Below are 25,534 nucleotides of genomic sequence, written 5' to 3' on the forward strand. Positions count from 1 at the left end.
CTTAAAACCTCGAAAAACTAAAACAAATGTTCATCCTGGAAACGCAAACAGGATGTGAATTCTTTTCTTAAGAACGCCAGAAATAACTTTTATTATGGCGACAAAGACGTAAGTGAATTCGTTTAATATTCAAAGGTTTGTGAAGCGAGGTGAAGGAGCCGATCCAGCTAAAAAATATTCCTCTTAAATGCTAAGCCGTTATATTTTCTGAGGGCAAATTTTGTAAGCGGCAATCTATAGCTGGGAGAATGGTTTATTGATCTATCATAACAGAGTATTTCCAAGATACCTTCAGTTTCATGAAAAAAATGTTCATCCTGGAAACGCAAACAGGATATGAAAATTCTTTTCTTAAGAACGCCAGAAATAACTTTTATTATGGCGACAAAGACGTAAGTGAATTCGTTTAATAATCACATGTTAAATTTTTGTGTTAAAGGTTTGTGAAGCGAGGTGAAGGAGTCGATCCAGCTAAAAAATATTCCTCTTAAATGCTAAGCAGTTATATTTTCTGAGGGCAAATTTTGTAAGCGGCAATCTATAGCTGGGAGAATGGTTTATTGATCTATCATAACAGAGTATTTCCAAGATACCTTCAGTTTTTATGAAAAAATGTTCATCCTGGAAACGCAAACAGGATATGAAAATTCTTTTCTTAAGAACGCCAGAAATAACTTTTATTATGACATGTATTATATGCGACAATTAATCATTAATTAATCATTAAACACGTACGTCGAAAGAAGGTCATTGCCAGTGTAGACCAGTGGGTTTAAAACGACTAACACTTAGCAGTTCTTCTACACACTGGAGTTTCATTAGCGAGGTACCGGTGTAGGAGCTGATCCAGGCATAACAAGCTAAGCAAGGTAGGTAACCAGACTTTAAGAACCTACTCTACAGGGATCTTCGTCGCGTCTTTCCTTCGCACATTTGATTCGATTGAATCAAAAAAGTATCAGCATCGTGATTCTTCAGAAAATCCATCTTTCTGTTTGGCTGATCATTTTTTTTTTTCAATTTGTGCTTTGGTGCAGTGTTTCATTCACATCTTTGAAACTGTTTTAGTTTTTACTCTTTGCCTCAATGACTTTTATGGGGTTGTTTAGTTCTTGTCCTACTTCGTCATTACCTTTGTCTTTCGAGCACACCAAGTTGTTTTAATCAGTTCGATCAGCCGTTAAAATGATTGAAAATCTCTCACAGCAAATAGAAGTCTAAATTTAATACAAGGTTTAAATAAGCTGCACTTGTGTAACAATTTACCTTTAATACTGTTCTTCGGTAAAAGACAAAGTAGACTTGATTTTTCAATTGTTAAGAAACTTAATGTGTTCGTAGCTAAGCATGACAATTAATAAGAACAGAAATATTAATAATGTTTAACAACACCAATAGCGCATGGTCAAAGATGGGTACATGATAAGCACGCATAATAAAATCAAAAGTGAGCATTAGATAAAAACAAGATAACTGATAAAAATGACCATCAAACAAAAGTAAGGCTACTATTTTGGTCCATAATTCTTTTATACTGCTATCAGTTTTTGTGGAGGGTTTCTTGTTTTTCGATCGTAAGAGGTTGCGGGAGCTGTACAGACCCGCAAATGATCCCGGCCCGCAAATGATCCCGGAACCACAAATGATCCCAAATTGGATCGCAAATGATCCCAGTACCGGAAATGATTTGTGTAAATGATACAACAGAATACTTGAAATGGCGTGGACTTTATGAATCGTCTATGGATGTATTTTTTATAAAAGACCAAGTGCCTCAGGCATAATAAAACGCAACGATCAAAAGCGGTGAAAATAACGCGCAAAATAACAAAATTTAGATGTGACTATCTAAGTTTTTCATTTAGAAAACGCTCCTAAAAAATAAACATGAATCTTTGAAGACGCCTTTGCTGTCTAATTACCACTTCCTGTACAATGTTGCCTTGGTAGACACGAGCCTCCTTTTCCTTAGAAGCGCACAAAATTTCTACGTGCGAATTTTGGAGTTTATGACAGATTTTGAAACCGTTATTTGAAAACACATTTTCCTTCACAATTCATTCTTGCAAATATAAAATGAAATACAGTAAACGGTTACAGCGTCTCTGGGTAAATTTATTTGCATACCGCACGCATAGAGCTGTCAACTTTTGCACGTGCAAATTTCTTACTGTCAATTAATCTGTACTGAAAGCATCCTCGGAGACCCAGGGGCAGTTAGTTGGGGCGACGGGCAGCTTATCGGGACAACGGGATTTTCGGGCGATAGTTTACAACATAGAGCGTAACAGCCCCTGGGCACTTTGTCTTACCGAACCAGTTCCAGAAGCGCCTGAACTCTTTCCTCCTGATTGGCCACAAAAATATTTTTGTGGCCAATCAGCGACGAGGACCGGCCAGGAGACTCTGATGTCTTCTTACACGAAGTTGTTTTCCTCATAGACTCGTCGTGGATGCTCTGCCCATCAATCGGATGCTATTACATGGAGAGTCTCAGAAAAAATATGCCTTAGACGACTGCCAGTTCTACACTGTTAGTTGCGCGCTTTCTCGGTCGTTGCCCGACTTCTGGAACTTGCCACGGTCTGGGTACTTCGCTGCACGGGCCACGCGTTAGCGAAGATATCGCTGTCGTCACCTATTGTTATTTTGTTGCCGGCTTGACAGTTAAAACAAAGGGTTTTTGTTTAATTTGTTGGATATTTAAATAACAAAAACAAAACTTATAAACAAGAGGTGCTCGCGTATAGCTTTAAAAACTTTTGGTTTCCTTGCGCTATGCTACATTTAACATATTCCCAGGCCTCGTTGTTTTGTTTTTGTTTTGCTTTTTTATCTGAGATGGACGGGCTTAACAACGACGACGAGTCTATGAGGAAAACAACTTCGTGTAAGAAGACATCAGAGTCTCCTGGCCGGTCCTCGTCGCTGATTGGCCACAAAAATATTTTTGTGGCCAATCAGGAGGAAAGAGTTCAAACGCTTCTGGAACTGGTTCGGTAAGACAAAGTGCCCAGGGGCTGTTACGCTCTATGTTGTAAACTATCGCCCGAAAATCCCGTTGTCCTGATAAGCTGCCCGTCGCCCCAACTAACTGCCCCTGGGTCTCCGAGGATGTATTGAAAGCTACGCGAAAATGAAGTCAGTTTTTGAGAGAATTTTTAGTTGCCTGTGTCAGAATTTATTTTAGTGACTTGATGAAGACATTCAAAGAAAAAAATAACCACAGATTAGGACTTGTATACTGTTCCATTAAAGTGTAAGGGCTGGAAAATACTGAAATGCGTCAGCCACCTAAAGCGTTGGAAAAATTGGTCTTCAGGTAAAAACCCCGCCTTTATTAAGTATTGCGAAAAGGCTGCACTTTGCTATGTGTTACAAATTTATATTTTCTAGACGTCTAGTTCAATCGTTTATTTGTATTGTGCGAAATATATTTTTATAAATTGAGACCATTATGTCATTAAGTAATAATGCAATCTTGAAAACATTCCAGATTTTCATTATTAAATAGAAACACAAAAAAATCAAATTTGGGAAAACAAGCCTATCAAAATGACGTTGCCATGGTTATTTCAAGTTACTGGCACAATAACTAATCCTACCAAATTATTGCGAGATAAATTTTAGATAAACGCGCAAAGTTTGGCAGCGTTTGGTTGAATCTTGAAAAAGTTATAAGCGTCCAAAGTCAGCGCGGGCCTCAAAAGCCCTCCCTCCCGGCCTGAATCGGTTTAAGTGACTGTTTTTCTAGTGACTTTTACTGTACTGTACCCTGCCTTTCAAGTCAAAACAGATAGCTCATTATTAAGCGCCCGATTTTAAGCTTCTCAAGCTTCTCAAGCTTCTTGTTATCGCTTAATTTCACCTTGACGTTGCCTCGTGATTTTGAGCCCGATAAAACACTGCTGCTCGTTGGTTTTACACCGTGCGAAAATTTTTAAAACTAAACAATTTTAAACTAAACAAAATGATAGGTTACGAGGCAATGTGTTTTCCAACAAAGCAATTTCCTTATTTGGGAAAAAAATTGTCAGTAATCTGTTAACATCAAGCGCTTTCAAATTCCGAAAAGCAAAAAGTCGCGATAAAAAGGAAAACAAACTCAGTCATTACTGTCTTCTATGAAACTTAATACACTGCAGACTAACCAAGATACACAAAGCTTTCAAATACAAAAAAAAACAAGAACATTAATCAACCACACCAACATTAATTATTTTTTTTAAAAAATGCACGCGCTATACAACCAAAAGCGATGTATGATGAAAAAGAGAGCACGTAAGAAACATTTGGCCGACTACGTGATAGAATATTACATTGTTCTCCATCTTACCATTTCTACAGCATAGGATGCAAAAGTAGGAAATTCTGTTTAGTTTATAAAAAGTGCCTTTTTGTTTAATTTTCATGATCGTGGAAAGCAGAATCACTTCGAAGATTTCGACTTATTGCACGAGGACTTCCCAAGATTATAAAAATCACTTGGTGTTTTGGGAAGATTTCCGAATTTGACCTAAAGGTATTCGAACGTTCGAGCGGTATGTCAACAAATACTTCCGATGGGTCTCCCGAAGATGGCCGAAGATCTCCCGACGTCCGGTTTTTAAATGTTATTCGATGGTGGTGATTGGGGGGGAGGGGAGGTGGTAGAGGGCTTGCGAAGACTTTAAGCATTTAAAATTTGTAGCTTCAGTCTGTTTAGCATGTAATTTATTGTCAGCAGATGTAACTTATTTAAGTATACGTTTATGTTTTAGTTTAAGCATGGACATCAAGTTTCACTTGTGCCTTTTGTTGAGTGTTTTTGGAACCATTACCTGGTAGGTACTACACTGACAGGATTGAATAAACACAACAAATGCACTGTTTAATATACCGTAAAATTTCGGCAATTAGCCTGAACCTATATTTGTATATTTTTATTAAAGGGTTTTCAATTTTAGTAAAGGGTTTTTTTTGTGGTCTTGCTATCGAGGTGGTGGGATATTGTCGGTTTTGCGTCTAAGAAATTTGAACTCTCCGAACACAATGATGTGAAAACAAACAAGTTCTATAGCTTTTAAATAAATGAGAAGAATATTAGCCACAATAGAAATCCCAATCTTTTCAAATGTTTAATAATATCAGTACTTTACGATGTTACTTTGACGACAATTCAATGTTCAACAGTTATTGACAACTGATGACTTCTTACAATTCCTTTAAACATCGATACATGGTCTAGCTGACAGATGGCAAGAAAAACAATAAAAAAAACTACTGGATATCTTGGTGTACCAAAAGATTTTTACTAACATTAATTAATATCTGTTGGTTAATAAGTAGATTTGATATTTTCAGCTTTGTCTTGTTTCTTTCAGCGTTCCAATTTGCCAGAATCTGTTGTTTGGAGTACCGAGTGATGGTAAACTCCTCGCGAGAACTCCTCCCCTGTATGCCAGCGACAACTGGGGTGGACATGCCACCGCAATAGGAACAATAGGTTGGAACGACTTTAAGTTTCTGTTCTTCCACCCAGACGGTACCTTATATGGAGTGCTGAATGACAAGTTCTATAAAGGGCCACTACCTGATGGCGCTTCGGCTTCGGATTGGGTCGCCCAATCCACAATTGTCGGAACTGGAGGATGGGATGCCTTCCAGTTCCTTTTCTTCGATCCCGAAGGAGTGCTCTATGGTGTTCACAGCGGCCAGTTTTACAAGAGGAGCCCGCCAACGCACGGTAGTGACAACTGGCTTGGATCTGCCACACTGGTCGGATCAGGTGGATGGTCCGTCTTCCAATTCCTTTTCTTCGATCCAGCCGGAAACTTATACGGCGTCACAAACGACAAGTTTTACACAAGGAAACCTCCCACACATGCAAGTGACAACTGGCTCGGATCAGCCAAGATCATCGGCACTGGGGGCTGGAAAAGCTTTCAGTTGCTTTTCTTCATGGCGGATGGTGATTTGTATGGCGTCAACAATGAAAAGTTCTACAAGCGATCACCCCCAACTCATGGCAGTGATAACTGGTTGGGCTCTGCGGAGATGATTGGCTCAGGAGGCTGGCACGTGTTCAAATTCCTGATGTCTCCCCTTATGTGAGAACCAGGCGTCACAGCAACAATGCAGTCCACAGATGGGAACACAGATTGGATGAAAATGTGGACTGTTAAGCTTAACTGTAATGGTAAATGATAACTAAGGGCTATAAGGGCGTCCTTCATAATATAATGTAATAGTAAGAAATAAAAGGGCGATGACGAACAATTTTGAGTTCTTTCTTTACTGATAATCAACATACAGTTCTGAAACACATACAGTGGAATCCCGCCTTGTATTAAATACAACCACTCGATATCAAGTCGGGTTACAAAATGAATTCAATATTGTATAACGATAGCTAAAAAATATAAAGTCGGCCATGGCCCCCTTCCCGAAGGAATGGAATCCCTTCTCACTCACCCTTAGATGGGTGGGTGAGACCGCAGCTCGGTTAACGGAGTTACCAGTCTTACCAGCATAGAAGAGCCAAAGCATAGAACGCGTTTACATGCAAATTTCTAATCGTTCAGGACCTGGGTCAATGAGCATGTAGCGCCGTGGAAAAAGCAACTAGCTTCAAAGAAATAAAACCAAATATGAAGGTTTTAAGCCATTATTAGGAGCCAATTGCCCTCAGGCGATTATCCCTTGATATCCAAGTACTTTTAAATATTAGGCGAACACAATTTCTTACCTTTTGAATCAGTCTTTCGACGCCAAACTAACATAATATTTGTCGTCAGGTGATTTAGCATTACCCGGCCTCCAGCGAAAACCCTCTCAGAATGTTCTTTTGCTCGAAATATATATACATGTATTTCCGATTAAAAGATATAACTTCTTTGAATTAAAAAGGTCTGTTTGGGTTCAAATTAATAGGTATTATTGCCATTTCGTTCACTTTTCGGTTGTTTAAAACACGGACAAAAACCTGTCTAGGCAAGGCGGGATAACCGTGGTTCGACGGTTGACATGCAGAAAAAAATAGCTCGCCTAGGAGAGTTCTCCTGGTAAGTAGACAGGGTGCCTCGACGAGGTAGGCTACCTTGTCTCGCATGTAAACACTTTGGAAAGAATTGAAAAGAATTGGCTTGCCGAAAGGGTAGCTCGCTTAGGTGGGTAACCCGGTTAGTCGTGGCACCCTCGGTTCCACGTAAACAGAGACAGCTCACGTGTTCACTTTGAATCTCTTGGCCGAATCACTTTCACTTCGTTCCGCCATATTTGTTTATTGGGTCCCCCAAATTATCCCATAAGCTCCCGCGCGGCCAATGTCCGATTCCCTCTATGGCGCACGCTTGCAGGGAATCATGGTAGTTGTATTCATCAAACCATGCGCGAGACTCAGCAACGATGAATACAACTACCATGGTTCCCTGCAAGCACGCACCATAGAGGGAATCGGGCATTGTGCTCCCAGACACCATCTTTTCCAAAGTGAGCTATTCCGCGGCCATACATTGAAGAGCGCCACTGGAAGTGCAAATCGAACTGTAGTGTGAAGTTTCGATGAAGTTAGTAGTGTTTGTTAACGTACATATCTATACAGCAGTAGGCATATGGGTTTCCTCTTTCTTCAAGTCGGGACGAAACTAAGCAAGTCTGGCGCAAATCGGAGCGACGAAAGTTTTCAAGACTGGGCTGAACAATTGTAAGAACACGCGACCGCCGTGTAAAAGCACACGATAGTGACACTACAGTTATTGAAAGTGATAAATGATCATCGCAGTGAATTTCCAATTTAAGCAATTGGAATAAAGAAGCCTGAAAAAAATTCAGGGCTTCAACGTTGAAGCCCTGAATTTTTTTCAGGCTTCTTTATTCCAATTGCTTAAATTGGAATTTCACTGCGATGATCATTTATCACTTTCATATACATCCGCAGTTCATATATGAATCATTTCATATACATTACATCACTACAGTTATTGTTCGCCAATTGAGCAGAATATTACAAAGGTTTTTTCTTCTTCTCAATCAGGAGCCAGTATTCGCAGAGCCATTTGGTAATGGTCTGAAGAGACTTAGGGCCTGTTAACATGATTCCGGAATGGCTTTTCATTCCGGAACGAGTTCATTCCATCCCCATACATTTCTCTGTATCTGTTTACATGATACCGAGACGAAAGTTAAGTCCTTCCGGAATGAGTTCATTCCGGTTTTCATTCCGGAATGAAAGTTTCGTTCTGGAATGACATTTCATTCTGGTATCATGTAAACACGGAACGAATTTCGTTCCGAGATGAAACGGCAACTGATGAAACCGCATACGGACTACACAGAGAGAAAAAACGTAATAGCATTTACTGTTTAGCCCAAAGAAGCAGCTCTATGGTCAAATTACTCGTTAAAATTGCAGATACGGCAATTAATGGGCACAAAAACATGTTTGCGCGAAACATGCGCCACCTTGTTTTGATCTCGCGCGAAAACCGCGCACGTAAAAATGCCTTTGGTTGAACCGGTCGACTCTGTCTTGTAAATGCAGAACGAACTTCATTCCGGAACGAGTTTCATTCCGGAATGAAAGTCATTCCAGAATCATGTTAACAGGCCCTTAGGTTCCCAGGGGCTCGTTCAGCCCTTCTTGAAAACTTTTGCAGCTCCGATTTTTGCCGGGTTTACTTCATTTCGTCCCGACTGACTGCCCCTTGGTCTCTGGGGATGTAAGTACTGTAGGAAAAATTTGTATCTATTGTAGTCCTAAGGAAACGGCAAATGGAACCCAAAAGGCAGTTTGAATGATCCTAAATTCGATACCTGAGTTGTCTCAGTTATTCCGAATTTTTTAACGGGCATCGTAATATTCGTCGTTCTTTCATTTGTCCTGTATAAAGTAGGCGAACCTTCAGTTGGCTTTCATAATTTCCGCAATCATGCTGAGCCTCGTGCAATATTTGTTTTCAATCTTATACAACACAGCAGTCAGAGAACAAATAAAAACTAAAAGTGAGTACGTGAGAACGTATAATACATGTCTATTCCCAGAGAAATATAAGTCGTACAATGAAGTTTTAAACGACAAAGCAAGGCTAAATAATCTTTATGGTAGTTAGTAGGAAGAGACTAGTTCCGTTTGTTTTTTCAGCGCCATGGCATGCCATGACCTCTTTGGTGTCGTAAACGATGAATTCTATAAGAGAACTCCTCCCCAGTATGGCAACGACAACTGGATTGGGACAGCCACACAAATAGGGACAGAGGGCTGGAACATCTTTATGCATCTGTTTTTTCACCCAGACGGTACCTTATATGGAGTATTCAATGGCCAGTTCTTCAAAGGGCCACCCCCTGAGGGCTCTTCGGCTGCGGATTGGGTCACCCAAGCCACGATTGTCGGAACTGGAGGATGGAAAGGATTTCAGTTCCTTTTCTTCGATCCTGAAGGAATGCTCTATGGCGTTTACAACGACAAGTTTTACAAGAGGCTCCCGCCAGCATACGGTAGTGACAACTGGATTGGATCTGCCACACTGATGGGATCAGGTGGATGGTCCGGCTTCAAATTCCTTTTCTTCGATCCACAGGGAATCTTATACGGCGTCGAAAAGGGGTCCGGAAGGTTTCATAGGAGGATACCTCCCACAGATCCAACTGACAACTGGTTAGGATTATCCACGCTCATTGGCACTGGGGGCTGGAATGATTTTTATTTCCCTTATTTCATGCCGACCGCGGATAGTCCGGATGGTGAATTGTATAGCGTCTACAAAGACAAGTTCTACAAAGGACCACCCCCAACTCCTGGTTCCGGAAGTAGTGATAACTGGTTGGGCTCCGCGACGATGATTGGTACAGGTGGGTGGTCTGCTTTTGAATTCCTGATGTCTCCCCTGGGTCACTAGAGAGAAGCGATGTCCATGGTAACAGTACAGTCCACAGTTATGGACAGTCTTGTTCTATATACGGAAGGACCGTTCATGATTTTTTATTAAATTTCCAATGTTGTTAACCAGTAAAAGGACTTAAACTTAAGGGTTTCCACGAATTTTAGGTGGTTTCACTTCGTTATGCTATGTAATACTAAAAAATAAAGGAAAAGACGCACAATCTTAAGTTCTGACTTTTGCGTACTTCAATCAAGATGATCCAGTATACAAACCAAGCGATTAAAACTAATTTCCCCTTAAGGTCCAGTAATACGGGCAACATTTTCTTTCAACGTCTCGCCACCTTGTTGCATTGCAAGTTGTAAAGTGCTGTTGCGCGTATTACCACCCGTGTTGCAAGTTGCGGCAACTTGTTGCACGAAGTTGAACTCATGTCTTCTTCGCGCAACATGTTGCCGCAACACGAATGGTAATACGCGCAACAGCACGTTCCAACTTGCAATGGGCAATGTTGCGAGACAAGTTGAAATAAAAATGTTGCCCACATTACTGGACCCTTACAATCTCAACACCGTAGTCAAGCCGTCAGGTGATGAGAATAAGGAAAAACATCAATTTAGAGATATCATCTTGGTGTACAACCTATTTCTAAAATGTAATATTAAAAAAAGGAAATCAAATGGCAATGCATCACTCTAGTAGAATTGATCTTTCAAGCGAATGACTGAAAGGAGGAAGAACGAATTTTGGAATCGGCTTTTTAGGTACTCGTCGGCACAAAAGCCCTTTTCTGTACTTACTCGCCCCTTGCCTTTCCCCTTAAACAGCGATATCATGATCGGAACAAACGTGAAATTTTGTTAAATGTTGCATTGTCAGAGTATCTTTCTGACCTTTCTCGATGAAACCTCCTTTGAAGGAGCAATACAAGTAAAAGCATCAAAGGAAAGAAAGTCACGGGGACTGCACTATCAGATGGAGCTCGCAGATTGGGTTCCATCTCTCATTGGGTATTTTGTGCCCAATCATAGACGAGAGACGGGGATTTCAAATGGTTCCGGAACATGCCTGATAAGAATGACTTCTGGTTTACTTCGTGTTGCCCCAACTAACGACGAATACAAACGTCTCCAAATTTGACTTTTTTCAACAAAAAATGCACAACGTTTAATATTTTAACGAGACATTTTCTTATACTTACTGTTACTACATGGCACAGACGTTATAAGTGCATCTGCAAGTTTGCCTGACAACTTTTTTTTTTTTTTCGATAAATTTATGTATTGAGGCGATCAAAGAACCAATGTAAATTATTTTATGAGGCAAGCTTGTTGTCATGAAACAGTCCGTTCAACACCTTCTGTTGTTTCACGCTTCATATAGGATTCACAACTTTTTATTCAAGGACTTTTCAAGGACTTTTAACATTCAAGGAGTTTGTTTTGTTCTGCACTGACATTACTTTGTCACAATATTACATAGTCATGCCAACAAACCAATACCACTAAGTGCAAATAGTGTCCTATATGATACAAAACCGAATGATGAAAATGTCAATTGCTGTCCGCTTCCAATTCCACTACTGATTTTGTCTTTCAAGGCACTCTCGCCCATGTTTGAAATGTCGATTACTCGATCTAAGCATCTGCACAAGGCCTTTTCCCTGTCACCTTTAAATGCAGTCACCCAGCATTTGTACTGGGAAGTACAGGGAATTAAGTTCCCACTGTCGATTATAAATGCAGTTTCCTCTTTGACCAGTTGCATTTCCCTCGTGGTTACGTTCGCAAAGAGAAGGCCTTAGGGGCTAGTCGGGCTACTCAACTTAACCTCGTTCCCAGGGTCTACACCGCTTTTAAAATGGTGGCTGGGCGCGGAGAATCGACGAGTCCGCCATTTTGAAAACTCGTCGCCGAGAAGACCCTGGGGACGAGGTTGTACACAACTCACTTGGGAAACCCCATTGAAGGCGCGGTTACTTAGAAACATCGAATAAGAAACACCTTTTTGAGACCTCAACTGCGTTTCTCAACCAATGTTAATGTTTTAAAAAAACATTTTTCCCAATCTTTTGATGTCAAAATGAGCTTATTTTGCTGCAGTTTCAAGCATTCAAGAAGTTTTCAATAATACGACTTTTTTAATTTTCACAAACATGTTTCGACGGTACATCCGTCATCGTCAGTGTGACGGTTATGAAAGTTTACAGTGATTTAAAACGTGCCTGTTACAAATCATACGTTACATTGCGTTGGAAAGCAATACGCTAGATAAATTTCGAAGTAAACGAAATTAAAAAGAAGCGCGCGCGCTTTTGCAGTTAAAGGGAAAGCGTCAAATTGATGTGTTTGACCTGTTGATTAAGGTTCGGCTTTTCCCACTTGATGTACAGAGACTCCTTAAGCTTAACTTGGTACTTGGTAGGTGCAGAGTCTAAGATCTTGAAGGAGTCTAAGTTACAAGAGGCATGACTCTGAAGCCTGCAAATGCTTATAAACGTGAGAAGATATGTCCGATGACAAGTGCTCGTGCACGCGCGTGGAGAAGTGTCGACTTGTTTCGCCAACGTAACAAGCATTACAGCTTGCACAAGAAAATTTGTACACGATGCGCGTACGGAGCCTGTCAGGGAGAGGATCTTTCACGTTGAACAAGTTGTTAATTTTAAAAGTAGAATAAACAAGTTTGATGTCGATGGGTTTACAGAATCTATCGATTAGCTTGCGCACCCTTTGTTGTGCAACACCCGAAAAATGCCCGATGTAGGGGATCTTGAAATAGTGCTTGGGCAACTCCTGTTGCTCGACACCTGTTGAAGGTCGTGTGTCGTTCCCTACTACTGCTCTCGTGACATAACGGTGGAGTAACATGTCTAATACATGCTCGGGATAGAGATTCTTACGCAAAATATTAAACAAATTCTGAATGTCATTGTAAAAACCCAACCACGTGTTATTGATCTTAAAGGTCCTGTTAATGAGCATTTAACCAGCCCCATTTTGTAGCAAAGGGGTGTAAAACGTATTCAAATTAAAGGAGTTTTCAAGGAGTTTTCAAGGACTTGGTAGTTTTTCAAGGAGTATTCCAGGTCCGTGCGAACCATGTGTTTGTATGTGCAATTTCTGTTACAGTAACACATCAAGGTCGTTTTTATCTTCATGTAGGGTTTGGATGTTTAGATGAGTCTCGGTATCGAGAGCAAGAGACTGCCAGCATTTTAAATCTTTAATCTTTCTAATGGCTTTATTAGTTTGATTTGTACAAACCCGTTTAGAGTTTTGGAAATTCCACAACATTTCCGAAAATTTCCCTCCGCCGAAATCTACATAAAAAAGTGGTACTTTCTTAAAATTCCCTGCCATTGTCCCTTCATCATACATAAACAATAAACCATCCACTATTGAGGCTTTAAAAAGGGAAAAAACAACATTTGGTATGTGAAATCGTTTGGCATTTGCTGTCTAATCCATTTTCGGTGCCAAACAGCGACCTGTCGCAGACTCATTCCCAGTCCCTACTTATTCGTTCTCAAAGGTAATGAAAGACTGGGGAGAAATGATATGGAGATTGCGGGAAAGGCTAGGAAGGGGAAGAAAAAAGAGGGTCGCTCCCCAATTTTCGTCCGGCCTTCCCTTGATGCAACGCGTTTCAGACCAAACCGCCTCGGGAGCGACTGGAAATGAGACTGGACCTGTCTTATACGAGTCTTTGCTCATGTTCTGGTGCTTTTCGCGCAAATTCGTGATCTCTTGCTCTCAAAGATGACGTTTCTTTTCAACCGCTGCTCTATGTCCATGTGATTCGCTTTGTAATAAGTTGAAAACTATTCACTGCGCTTTATTTTCGCAGTTTCTGAGAAATTCCTGTGCGTGAAACTGAATGTTCGGTAAGCTCGCCTTTCCAATCCAGTCGGGGGAACAAGTGCCAGTTGATGGCGACATCACTTCTCCGAGAAGTGACTGAGCCCGCGGTCTGCGTCCCAAAAGTTGCTAAGCAACATGACGTATTTGTACGCGCGATTGCTTTCGGAGTACTCATGAGCGATCGCGATAGTTTTTGATTGGATGAAATAATTCGAAAATTTTTCGAGTGCTTCAACGAAGATTTGCTAAAACCGGCACTTGTTATTGAATCGGCCATGTGAAGTAAGGATATTTAATTCCTTTTGATCTCTTCTTTCTTTTCACCACAAGCTTTACAATAGGCTACCAGCAGCCTTGATTACGGAAGCACCGACGCGATTCTACTTCGTTTGGATGTTTCAAATGCCCCTGTTTTGTTACAGCTTGCGGGCACGTTCAATCTCTGCCAGTTTTACTGTCGCTTAAATAGTTTTACGGGCTTCATTTTTCAGTTGTTTCATCCTTGTTCAACTTATGTTTGTTCTCTTGATGGCATTTTCCACAACATTCGGTGCTTTGTCCATCACAGCCATCATTTCTATCCACATTTGAGGACTGTTTTTCTGTGTATAAGTTTTTTCTTCTCCTACTAACAGACACCTGTCTATTTTGCTCATTGTTCACAGTCCATGGACCCAAGCTGGCATTCGCGTAAAAGTCCATTGGGTAAACTCCTTGCCACTCAATCTCTTCAAGCACAACCGAAGCCTGTAGGGTCAACATAAACACTGTAGTTAGAGCGTTTTTTTTTTTAATTAATACCGATTAACAAAATTTAGTTTAAAGAATTTGTTAGTACGAACAGCAATAATTTCCATGCATGACTTTCTTGTCCTCGCCTGAAAAGCTAGACATTCTTACTTGGCATTTTCCAATTTGTTCCAACAAAAAGCTTACGCTAGAAATGCCAGCTTCTTAAATTCGAATGAGGACTAATAAACCTTAACTCTTTCGCTGCCCCACACTGTTCCACACCCAGAACTTTCACCTTCGCATTTTGGTTAGTTGTTAACCGAAATAGACTGGGAATAAGAACCATTTTCAGTCCGTGACTAAAACCACCAGTGTCGTCATGGCGACAAGCAGCTGACGTAACGATTTTCGCAGTGATAACTTTTAGATTAGTCAATAACCAATATCTTGGAAACGTTTAAACTGAGTACTCTGTCTGGAACCTTGTCAAGTCACGTAACACATTGTAACTGAAAAGACTTCTCAGAAACAAGGCCTTGTCAAGTCAAGTAACGTATTGTAACTGGAATCACTTCTCAGAAACAAGACCTTGTCACGTCACCCTTGTCCTTGGAACCTTGTCACGTCGTCACGTAACGTATTCTTACTGGCAACAAAGGCAAGCTCAATCACTTGTCATAAACAAAATGAAACAAGATGACGGCTAATTTTCTGTCATGCAGGCACCAACTCTGATTGATCGATTGATTGATCGAGTCGTAGCCATAGAAAAGACTGTTTTTTACAGGCTACTAGAGTTTAGTTACTATGCAACAAGTCAGAATATGTTTAATTGGACTTTCAAGTACAAAAGTTAATTTACCTCATAAGGTGACAACAAAGGTTTAGGAAAAGCGTAGCCCCAGTCAATTGACAATCGTGGACATGCCACTTGAACCCATCTGTGAAATGAAATGAATATCAGCTTAATATTTCAGCAGCTAGGTTTTCGCTACTAATATCACAAGAGTGGAACAGACTGTGCTTATAGGTGAACATGTGCATGGGAGTTGGACCGAAGGTGGGTTTGAGAAAGGAGGGAATGTTTTGTTTTAATGTTTACTTCTCGCAAACACTAAACCCAATCAACTGAGCGGTATAAGAGCGAACAGAATAGAGTTAACTTTCCTAGACTGAAAAACGTCCTCAACTGAGTTAAACAACAACAACAACAACAACAACAACAACAACAACAACCAAAACTGCGAAAGACATGAGAAAACATAAAGAAACGTATGCCTGTGTAAAAACTTAGTTGAAAACTATTCTACCCCCTAAACAGAAATGTAAAGCAAAATCGCCGGACAAGAGCTACTTTATTTTTTAAAATAACAAGGCAGAGCAAGAAACGAAGTAAGAACAGAGTTCTTTGCCTAAACGGGATCTTATATCAGAGAACTAAGCGTATTAAAGCGGTTCGCCGTTTGGCCCAAGACACTCAGTCGCACTTCCCCGCCATGTTTTCTCTTGAGTACCACTACTGGGGTTTCATGAATCTGCCGGCTGCTAAGCAACATAACGACACTTCATGACGTCAAGCCCACGTAAACTCGATTGAGTGCTCACGTTATTCTCTGATTGGAAAACAAGAAACGGAAAGTCTTCGGCTTCTTCAACGAGGATTGGCCGAAAACTGCATTCTTTTCCCTGAATGAAAAGGAATAACGTATAAGGGAAATGTTCTTCTTTGTAGGGAAGTAATTCGACAGTAACTTACGCATCAACATCTTCGAACAAACGAAGTTTATCCGGGAAAACTTCAGACATCAACACGATCACATATTCAAGTCCTGTCTTGCTAAGCCGCTGCTCCAAATTCTGAAAATGAAAACATAAATAGAGACTTTAGTTAGAACTATGTACTTCCACTACCGGCTTCAAACTTTAAAAAAAAATGAGAACAAAAATATTCATTCACTTTTTGTACCACTTATATCTGGCGCTTTGCTCTGTCCTATTCTTTATTTCGTCCCTGTTTTATCACAAAACGTGTTTTTATATTACTTTCTCTGCCACTTGCCTTAATTTCCTTTATTTTAGATGACTGTCCCTTCCATTCGCTTAAATTCCATATACGTCTACGTAAATATTCCATAATATTTCAGTTCAGATTATAAAGGCACCCAAGGCAGAAACACGCATAAGCTTTCTAGTGTCTTTTCAGTCTCCCGGCCACTTTTTCCTTGTACCTTATTTAAATTATTTTAATGTACCCCTTGTTTGTAATTTCTCTGTGTCGCAAATAAAATAAAATTAAAAACAAGATGTGCAAAGGGACATTGTTCTAAAGTTTACATAAAGAAACACCCAAGGACAAGACAACATGTTATTAGAGAGCAGTTCAACTGTTTGTAGTGCTGTACCTCTAACACCTTTGGACTTCCTTGTCGTCCTAATGTGCTGAGAATAAGTCCAAACTTCCTGGCCTTTGATGCTGTACTTATGGCTTCTTTTCTGGCTTTGAACATGGCGTCGATATCGTAATATTCTCGGGAAAATACTTTACTGTATGGATCATATCTAGAGCAGGAATAAACATCGTTGATCAATTAAAAAAAATGTTCTGCTTACAAGCTAAACAAATTGCCCTGTTAATGTAGCAGCGGACGACTATTGAATACTTGTAGCTGTATTGCAATTCCTCATTTATGGGATGCTAGCCTGGTAGGGGGGGGGGGGGGGAGTACTACCCCAGAATTTGGATGGGGTTTTGCGGCATGGTTCTTTAAACCGCTATCCTATTTCAGACCAAAATGCGATTTTCCTTACCCTATATCAGAACTCACCCTAAAATCAATACCCTGTTTCATACCGGATTATACCAAGGAACTGCTTCAGTTTGCAGAAATATTTGACAAGGGCTTCAAATTCCCGACTATACATACCTATTTGCAAAATTAACATTTTACAAGGAAGTCCCCCCTCCCGGAGGATGCTTGTCAATCAAAATTGCGAGCTACCACACCCTACAACCCCTCAACCCAACTGCCACATCCCTTTCAAGATATTTATTGGGTTTTCCCAGCAATTTGCTGATACCCATTTATACACCTTGGTGGAGGGAGGCACTGTGAGAGTAATGGTACTAGTAGTTTACTATTTCTATTGGTCTTTAAAGTTCTTGGTATCATTATTCTTTGTTCCTTTATTCGTTATGTTATTGAGATGCCACCAGCAAGGAGTTACATTTTTATTGTCATCTGCAATTAATCACTCAAAACGAAAACTAGTTTATATGATGGATGGATAATCTTTATTTCACACGCTAAAATCATCAGCTTATGACAAAGCTTCTTGACAGTTTTGAAGTTCTTTTTACCTGTATGCTGGTATAGATGGGTTAGCAATCATAACAGCTTCCAGATGAAACCTTCCATCCCCAAGATAACTGAAACAATAAAAAACAACAAGGTGTTCAATAACCTAAAATCTGGGCCAATCAGGGTGAACTGTAAAATAATAAAGACTCAAGTTGAGTGGCCTGATAGTACATGTATGATTTACTAGCCCAAAAGCGAGAAAAAAATGTTGCTTCTAAAGTGAAGGTTTCACTTTTCCCAGGAGAGTACTTTTGCCTAATTGCTCACAAAGCCAAAGTCTGTATTAAACACAGTGCAGTGTTTATTCAAGGGTGGGGCTTATTTCAACTAACGGTAAAACACTGAGGGCAAAAAGGGGCTATTATGCGGCAAATTATTATTTTTTTTACCTTGTTCAACCTTCTTTTTGATTTGATTTTTTTATTTGAGGTGATTATACCAAATCGCGCCATCCCATAATATCAGAAGCCCTGAATTTATTTGTACTTCGACGAGACTCGCAGTACAACTTGTATAGTGCTTAGAATTCTAATGCTAGAAATGAGAATAATAATTCTTACATAAATGCATCTTTGTCTTTTATTCTAGGAGCAGTACAGCCCAGAATCTCTCCAGGTGACAATGGCTTACACTGTGGAATTTCCACCTTGTAATCTTTACATAAATCTTGATACACAGCCTGCATAATAAACAATAACAGCGAAAATAATGACAAATTAAATAATTACAATTATAATTATAAAAAGGAAGAGAGGTAACAGGCGTGAGCTTGGGCCGCCTTTCAGAAGCATGAAGCGACTAGGAGTATTTGTACTCCCCCCTGGATGGGATGCTAGTCCATCGCAGGGTTATCCCCCAGCAGTAAATTTGCTGGTACCATTTATACACCTGGGTAGAGAGAGGCACTATATAAGAGTAAAGTGTCTTGCCCAGTACCCTGGCCAGGGCTCGAACCCAGACCACTCGATCCAGAGTCCAGCACACTAACCATTGGGCCACTGCAGCTCCCACAATTTTAATTACCGGTATAGTGATTATAATTATAATTATTTAACATAATTTATAAAATTTATAAAATTTATATAAACATGAAGGTTTTGTGCACTTACTAAATTCCACTTCAAATTTCCTGTTACAAGGTACATGGAATTTAGCTCACTAACAAGTTAAGGTATACACTGTTCATGTTCACATACTTGAAGAGTTGCCACAAATTGTATTGTGCTCACTATCGCCAGTGACGACCCAGCTTCAAAGTTGTGTCTGACTATGTCTACAAAATGTGTAGCATCCAGTTTGATGTCCACAAATACATATAACATCTTGATTCCTTTTGTAGAGTCAATAGAAACTACAAAGAGAGAAATGAATACCGGTAGTTTAAAAATCAAATCAATCTTATTTTTTATGTTCCACTTGTAATACATGTATTAAGGGCCTCAAAGGAGATCACAGTGGAAGGAAGAAGTAAGTAAGGAGAACTATGGTACATGTATCATAAAAGTTCCTTTAATTTCCCCTATGTCCTAACTGGCCCTCTACAACTTATTTTTCTTTGAACAATTAATAAGAAAATTTAATACATTGCAAATTAAAAAGAGTCCCTGATTCCTTTTACAGGCATAACTAATCGATGACATCAATGACATCAATGAAATCAATGAGTAATCAATAAGTAATCGATAGGTAATCAGTGACTAATCGATGACTAATCGATAGGCCACAAAATTTTTCGTTATCGATTAGTCATCGATTGCATCGATTAGTCATTGATTACATTGATTAGTCATTGATTTCTGATTCATTACTCATCGATATCATCTCATTCAGGTGCGTATCGTAACTGCTTACGACAGCTGTTTTCCTAAGCAGAAGCAGTCGGTTTTACTTTGCTGACAAACATCCACGGAACAAAATTTATAACCATGTATAGTGGATTCTTGTCAGCGTACTTGTTAGTTTCATTTTCAGACTGGTTGGTTCCAGTTCAGTTGTTTTGTTATGAAATAAAGAGTTGGGTAAAGTGAAATATTGCACAGTCAATCATTTGTATTTGTGATAAGCACTTCACGTTTCGACTTGCCGGAAGGTTATTTGACCTTTCGTGAAGGCGTAATTTTGTCAACAGAACCGCCAGTTACAAAGAAAAATACGTCTAACACAGATAAAAAAAATCACAAACGAAAAAAAATGGTACAAGCAAGCAAGAAATGTGTCTTTTGTGCGCAGTATACATGTAATAGTCGATGGGTCATCGATGAGTATCAATAACATCAAAAGGTAATCAATTACATCAATGAGTAATCGATGTCATCGATGAGTAATCAATGGGCCACAAAATTTTTTGGCTTCGATTACTCATCGATTACTCATTGATCATCGCCAATAATCAATGACTTGTTAATCAACTGATTACCCATCGATTACTCATTGATTACCAATTGATGTCATTGATCATCGATGATTTAGTTATGCCACAGCCTGAAAAAAAGTATTGTTTCTTACACACAATTTCCACTACATTTATTATGACTCACCCAAGCAACTGTGACCATAATGAACCATTAGATCACATCCAAGAGCTCTGGCAGTGAAGTCATCAACACAGCATGCACCATAAGTAACATCTCCCATAATAACTGTATCACAGCCTGCGAATCTGACACAATCACATGTCATCAGTAAAAAAAACAAGACATTTTTGGCATCAATCAATCAATCAATCAATCAATCAATCAATCAACTTTGTTTTATGAAGGTAACATAACAGTTCTATGACTGACAAACCCATGGCCTTTGGATTCCCAATCAAATTGCAATTTAGAAATGTTGCTCTTCATGAAGGGTGGAAAACTGGAGTCCCAGAGAAAAACTTTTGGATCAAGGACAAGAACCGACAATGAACTTAACCACATGTACATTTGTTGCTGGGGCAGGGATACGAACCCATGCCACACTGGTGCAAGGTGAGTGCTCTCACAACTGTGCCATCCTTATATCCAAGGCATGACAAATCATGTATGATGAGCCATTTCGAGGATAGAACTCAGTCAGATACGATGTAACATGAATGTACCCAAAAACGTTTTAGTCAAAGGAGAGATTTTATTGTGGGAATGCAAGGATTTTTGAAGACATCTCCTGGAAACATATCCAAAGATGTCTAAAGATTTCTGAAGATGTTCCAAAGAGTTCCCAGTACCAGTCCCAGAATCCATGTGTTTTGCCAAACACAACCTCATTGCCTTGTTCCCTTCTAAACTTAAAGATTTGGGGGGTGGGAGAGTACTGTCACTACATGGACTTTTCTTTTCTTGCATTGGTTCGAGTTTACACAGTTTTCAAAAGTGTGTCAGTTAAGACATCTTTATTATTTAGGCTCAGAAACAGTTTGAATTTCTCATCTAGGCATGGCAAAGTGGTCTGTAGGTAAAAGAAGGGGAGCTCCAAGTTACTGCCCCACAGGTGTGACACTCATGGCTAAGGGCTTGACAGCTGGCAGGTATCAATAATTAAAGTCCTTATAAAAAACTAGACTACGAGCAGTCCCTATTTTTTCGCAGAGTCCGTCGAGCTTGAAGCGAATTTTCTTTCGAAGAGTTCGTCGAGCTTATAGCGAAAAAAATTACGCGTGGGGGGAGGAGGCAGCTCGACGAACTCTTCGAAAAAAAATTTCGCTTCAAGCTCGACGGACTCTGCGAAAAAATAGGGACTGCTCGTAGTCTAATAAAAAACAAACTGATAGCTTTTTTTAAAGGAATGCTGGTGTCAAGGGAAGGAAGGATTACATGTAGAAGGAAGTAGTTCCATAATTATTTGATGAGACCGAATAAAAATACAAGCTGTACAGCTGACTTGACTGTGAAGGGATTACATGTATGCTTTTAGTAGAAAGTAATCAGCAGGCAATGACTCTGAGTTGTTTGTTTTCATTTACAGTTGTATTAAATGCCCCTTCAACTACAAGTAAATCATTATTTGACAAAATAATTAAAAAAGTTTTAACTGTTAACTAGCTGGCACGAGTTCAGTTTACCTTTCCAAAATGTCTGCTATAGTACAAGCAAACAGGAGAAGCCCTTCAGGGAACTGCAATGCCACTGAAATTGAACAACAACACAAAACACAAAAATAATATTATGATCCCAGGAATATTATAGTTTTCATTTATTAGGACAACAATTTCCTTTTTCACTTTGCATTTCTTGCTCAAAAAACTTATTTTCAAAGCAGGGATGTAGCTAAGAAAACACTAAGCAGACTCATCAACAAGCCCAGCTGGCTTTCTGGTCTTTAAAAGTTTACCCAAGTCTTTGCTTTCATGTGAAATTTCAGCCGGATTTAAGTTCTATTTCAGCCAGTTAAAATAGCTGGCAGCCAGCCCTTAGCGACATCCCTGTCAAAGCATTAACAATTAGAAATTTAATCAATATGATGTAGTAACTATAGCTTTTGAGAAACAAAAACATCAGCATTTTATTTACCTCGTTTAGAGTTTGTTTCTTTTATCCTCCATACAGTCTTGAAGATTTCAAAATTGTAGTTGGGAGGTAACTGTTATATAAAACAATTTCAGCAAAACATTAATAAATGTTCACAAAGACTACATTATATACTGGATTAGCCCATACATGCATAGTCTTATTAACTTAGGTGAAGTGAAGTCTGCACTCAGGCTGGGAGGCTAGTGGGAAAGGTTGGCACCATGCACTGTCTTGGAGCCTCTACCCTATTTCAGACTAAAAAAAGCTTAAAATTAATCTGCTACCTCATCTCATACAGGAAATAAGTGAAGAGACATCTGAAGAGGATCTTTTTAGTTTTAAATTTTCTCCACAATACTACAACATCTGCTACTTACTTTTAGCACATACATGTAACTGCTTATTTAAAAAATGACCCAATTTAGATAGGTAGAATGACACACCGTTTCCCATTCAGTGACCCTCGCCTACATGTATTCAGACTAAAAGGCTATCAGACTGCAGCTATCAGACTGCAAGGTCAAAAATAGGACCCCATCAGATCTAATAGCACACACCTGTATAACATATATTACTAAGAAGTATTCCCCCTCCAGGGAACCCAAATCTTCATGAGACCTTTTCTGTAGTATGAATTGACCAATTAATTTTGTGTACAGTCTATAGGTATATATTAATACCAGACCTCTGCAGGATGCTAGCATTTTTTCACGCCAGCGATGCTTACAGTTTGTTGGTACCTATTTAAACTGTTTGGTAGAGCTAGAGAGACATTGTCAAGGTGTGTACAGGGTTCATACACTTTTTCAAGCCAAACATTCAAGGACTTTTCAAGGAATTTCCAGGACCCTTTTTATGAAATTTACCTCAAACCAACGATTTCCAGCCTGTTGTGCCATTGATGTGTTTGCCGAAGAACTAAAAAAATCGCTTATTTTGGTGATCTAGCTTCTAATTGCCTTGAAGCCTTTTGACGTTCAATAAAAAAAAAATCAAGATCTTTCAAGGACCGAAAGCCAATTTCAAGTACTTTCAAGGCCTTGAAATCGAACTCCTGAAATTAAAGGGTTTTCAAGACGCGCACAAACCCTGTGTGTAGTAAAGGCTGGTTTTCACTGACAATGGAGTTGGAGTCTGATTTGGAGTCATAACCAGAAGCATAGAGCATAACGATCTAAATGAAAATCAAACCAATGGAGTCCTAAGCAGAGTTTCTGATTCCACTCTGTTGCTTATGATCCAGTGAAAACTAGATTGTCAGAGTCACAAGCAGAAAGAAAGCATTTGAGGACATGAGAAATAGCATTGTTGTTGGATTGTTCTTCCCCTACTGCTTGTGACTCTGACTTTCTTGTTTTCACTGGATTGTATAAAGCAACGAAGTCATAAGCACAATCGAAAGATTCCGTTGAGCTTATGGCGCCGCTTACAACTCTGATTTTTAATTCTCACCAGAATATAAGCACTCTTACACCCCTAATTACAACTCCAATTCTGACTGTCGCTTTCAAGACAGTGAAAAGGAGAAATCAACTGGAGAAAAATAAAATCACATCTTTGCTCTAGTTTATATTTGTTTTGGGTTTAACATTAATTTTCCTTTGTTTCAGATTATGATAATGAATATATGAGACAAAGCAAAATAAAATTCAAATCAGTTTTTTTAAAATATATATATATCACACTCATGTGATGTGACAAAAAAAGTTTTTGATTGATACAGTCTCCAAAAATATTGCCCATTCTTCACCTGTCTAACAGCATCCTGTAGCTCTGTATTGTTAAGAATCTCATCTGGAATTTGCCGCACAATTCTCCTGCTGTTTGAACCAACCTCTGAATGAAAGTTTCAAAAAGAAAAAAATGCAGTTTACCTTCACATAAAAAATAAAAATGTCCACCTGGAATAATTTTTTAAGCCCCAACATGATTTGTTTGTAATTTGATGCCCTGTAAAGCCCTAACCAATAGGAAAGTTGACTGTGTAAACTGCTAGTACAGTGGAAAACCAAACGTTTTCAAAAAGGTCAACTGCCCGGAGGTTTGCCGGTTGCTTGTGTGTGTGTGTGTGTGTGTGGGGGGGGGGGGGGGGGGGGGGGAGGAGGAGGAGAGGAATGGGTGGTCATGGATTTGACTGATACACTACTTTTTGCCCATTCTCGGCTTGCAACCACGTGACATGACGGCCATGTAGGTGGACAAAACAATAAAAAATATTTTCTCGAAATTTGCATGATAAAAGAGTTTAGTTCCCAGCCGAGGGAAACAAGCGTGACGTCAGCTGTAAGCCAGCAGGTGAGGCTATCTGTCCCTCAATACGGTCAAGTTTAGTTGCCCTTTTAGTTTCACCTAAAAATTAAAATACTTCCACTTTTAAAGTCTAGTACAAAATTGTCCATGGAGTTCTCATGTGAATAACGGTGAACATTTAAAATTTAGCCGGCGGCACGCAAGCAACTCAGATCCGTGACCTTGTGCACGTAATATCGGTTATTACTCAAAATAAATCACACCGCACCTGCAAGTTTGTCTGTTTTTTGTCCAGCATGAGACTTAGTTCCAACAAATCTTTTTCTAGTGTTGCTCTTGGCTGAAACTCGAGTAACAATAGTTTCCTTTTTTACGGTATCGTCCGCCACGACTTCCGCCGATTCCGCCATGTTGTTTTTTAAGCCGCTGACCATTCTTTCAGTCAAGTAGTCTGTCATGTAGTGGACAGGAAATGTGCTCCACTACCCTGGGTACTGGGCGGCCGAAGGCCGTCGCCACGAGGGCAAAATCAGCATTTATTTCCAGCTTTGGACCTAAGCAGTGTTAAATATTTTCCAATTTGAAACTCAGCAGTATAAAACATTTGAAAACATTTAAGGTCAGTATTTAAAAATGTCTGTCCTTGGTTAAGTTAGACTACAAGTTCGGGGGGGGGGGGGGGGGGACTAAAAAATGTGGTTCGATTGGCTCTCCACCGTGGCCCAAACCTTTAGCCTTTTACACTCGTATATACAATTTTGACAGAAAAGGTAACCCCTCTATATGCCTTCTAGGATAAATGGTACCCCTTTACATACCCGCAGTAGGGATACTGCATTTTTTTTAAACTTTTCACCTGGATATCCCATTTAAAAATATTTAGATAAATTAACTGTTCGGTAGGTCTGTTCGAGATATTTTGAAAACCCTTTTAAATACCGAAAAGACCGTTTTCGCCATTTTCCTCAGTTACCCTTTTCTAT

At 39.6% G+C, this 25,534-nt stretch overlaps 4 protein-coding genes across 5 annotated transcripts in view; 3 read left to right on the top strand and 1 right to left on the bottom strand.

Moving 5' to 3' along the window:
* The window catches only part of LOC144647295 (uncharacterized), a 43,241-nt gene extending 37,009 nt beyond the window's left edge, over positions 1–6,232 (top strand). Inside the window, exons 3-4 of the mRNA XM_078507078.1 lie at positions 4,761–4,823; positions 5,364–6,232. Coding sequence (XP_078363204.1) covers positions 4,768–4,823; positions 5,364–6,093 — 786 coding nt within the window. The 5' untranslated portion in view covers positions 4,761–4,767 and the 3' untranslated portion in view covers positions 6,094–6,232. The remainder of the gene's footprint in view (positions 1–4,760; positions 4,824–5,363) is intronic.
* LOC144647269 (uncharacterized) overlaps positions 1–25,534 on the top strand; it is a 163,714-nt gene that overhangs the window by 55,121 nt on the left and 83,059 nt on the right. The gene's annotated exons all lie outside the window — the stretch shown is intronic.
* Positions 9,126–9,878, top strand: LOC144647591 (uncharacterized). The gene is made up of 2 exons (XM_078507376.1): positions 9,126–9,214; positions 9,359–9,878. Exons 1-2 carry the CDS (start codon positions 9,126–9,128, stop codon positions 9,876–9,878), a joined length of 609 nt encoding a protein of 202 aa, XP_078363502.1.
* Positions 14,027–24,965, bottom strand: LOC144647264 (2-(3-amino-3-carboxypropyl)histidine synthase subunit 1-like). Of its 2 annotated transcripts, XM_078507041.1 has the most exons (12): positions 24,820–24,965; positions 24,052–24,137; positions 22,302–22,371; positions 21,854–21,917; positions 20,355–20,476; positions 19,014–19,168; positions 18,378–18,496; positions 17,817–17,885; positions 16,861–17,017; positions 16,215–16,315; positions 15,321–15,399; positions 14,027–14,473 (listed from the first exon to the last, which is right to left on the bottom strand). In XM_078507041.1, the coding sequence occupies exons 1-12, from the start codon at positions 24,959–24,961 to the stop codon at positions 14,207–14,209; spliced, it is 1,431 nt and encodes a 476-aa protein (XP_078363167.1). In that variant the 5' UTR covers positions 24,962–24,965; the 3' UTR covers positions 14,027–14,206. The 2 variants fall into 2 exon arrangements, with proteins under 2 accessions (XP_078363167.1, XP_078363168.1); XM_078507042.1 differs by lacking the exon at positions 24,052–24,137.

This window comes from Oculina patagonica, chromosome 3, assembly GCF_052425735.1.
Source record: "Oculina patagonica isolate OP01 chromosome 3, crgOcupat, whole genome shotgun sequence".
NCBI lineage: Eukaryota > Metazoa > Cnidaria > Anthozoa > Scleractinia > Oculinidae > Oculina > Oculina patagonica.

What these genes read in the sequence shown, in the direction of transcription:
- LOC144647591 (XM_078507376.1), top strand. Translation starts at nt 9,126, where the DNA reads ATGGCATGCCATGACCTCTTTGGTGTCGTAAACGATGAATTCTATAAG. An exon ending in AACGACAACTGGATTGGGAC is followed by an intron (nt 9,215 to 9,358) that starts AGCCACACAAAT and finishes TTGGGTCACCCA; the next exon opens with AGCCACGATTGTCGGAACTG.
- LOC144647264 (XM_078507041.1), bottom strand. Translation starts at nt 24,961, where the DNA reads ATGGCGGAATCGGCGGAAGTCGTGGCGGACGATACCGTAAAAAAGGAA. An exon ending in GAAGTCCAAAGGTGTTAGAG is followed by an intron (nt 16,316 to 16,860) that starts GTACAGCACTAC and finishes TTTCATTTTCAG; the next exon opens with AATTTGGAGCAGCGGCTTAG. An exon ending in TTGTTCGAAGATGTTGATGC is followed by an intron (nt 15,400 to 16,214) that starts GTAAGTTACTGT and finishes TTCATTTCACAG; the next exon opens with ATGGGTTCAAGTGGCATGTC.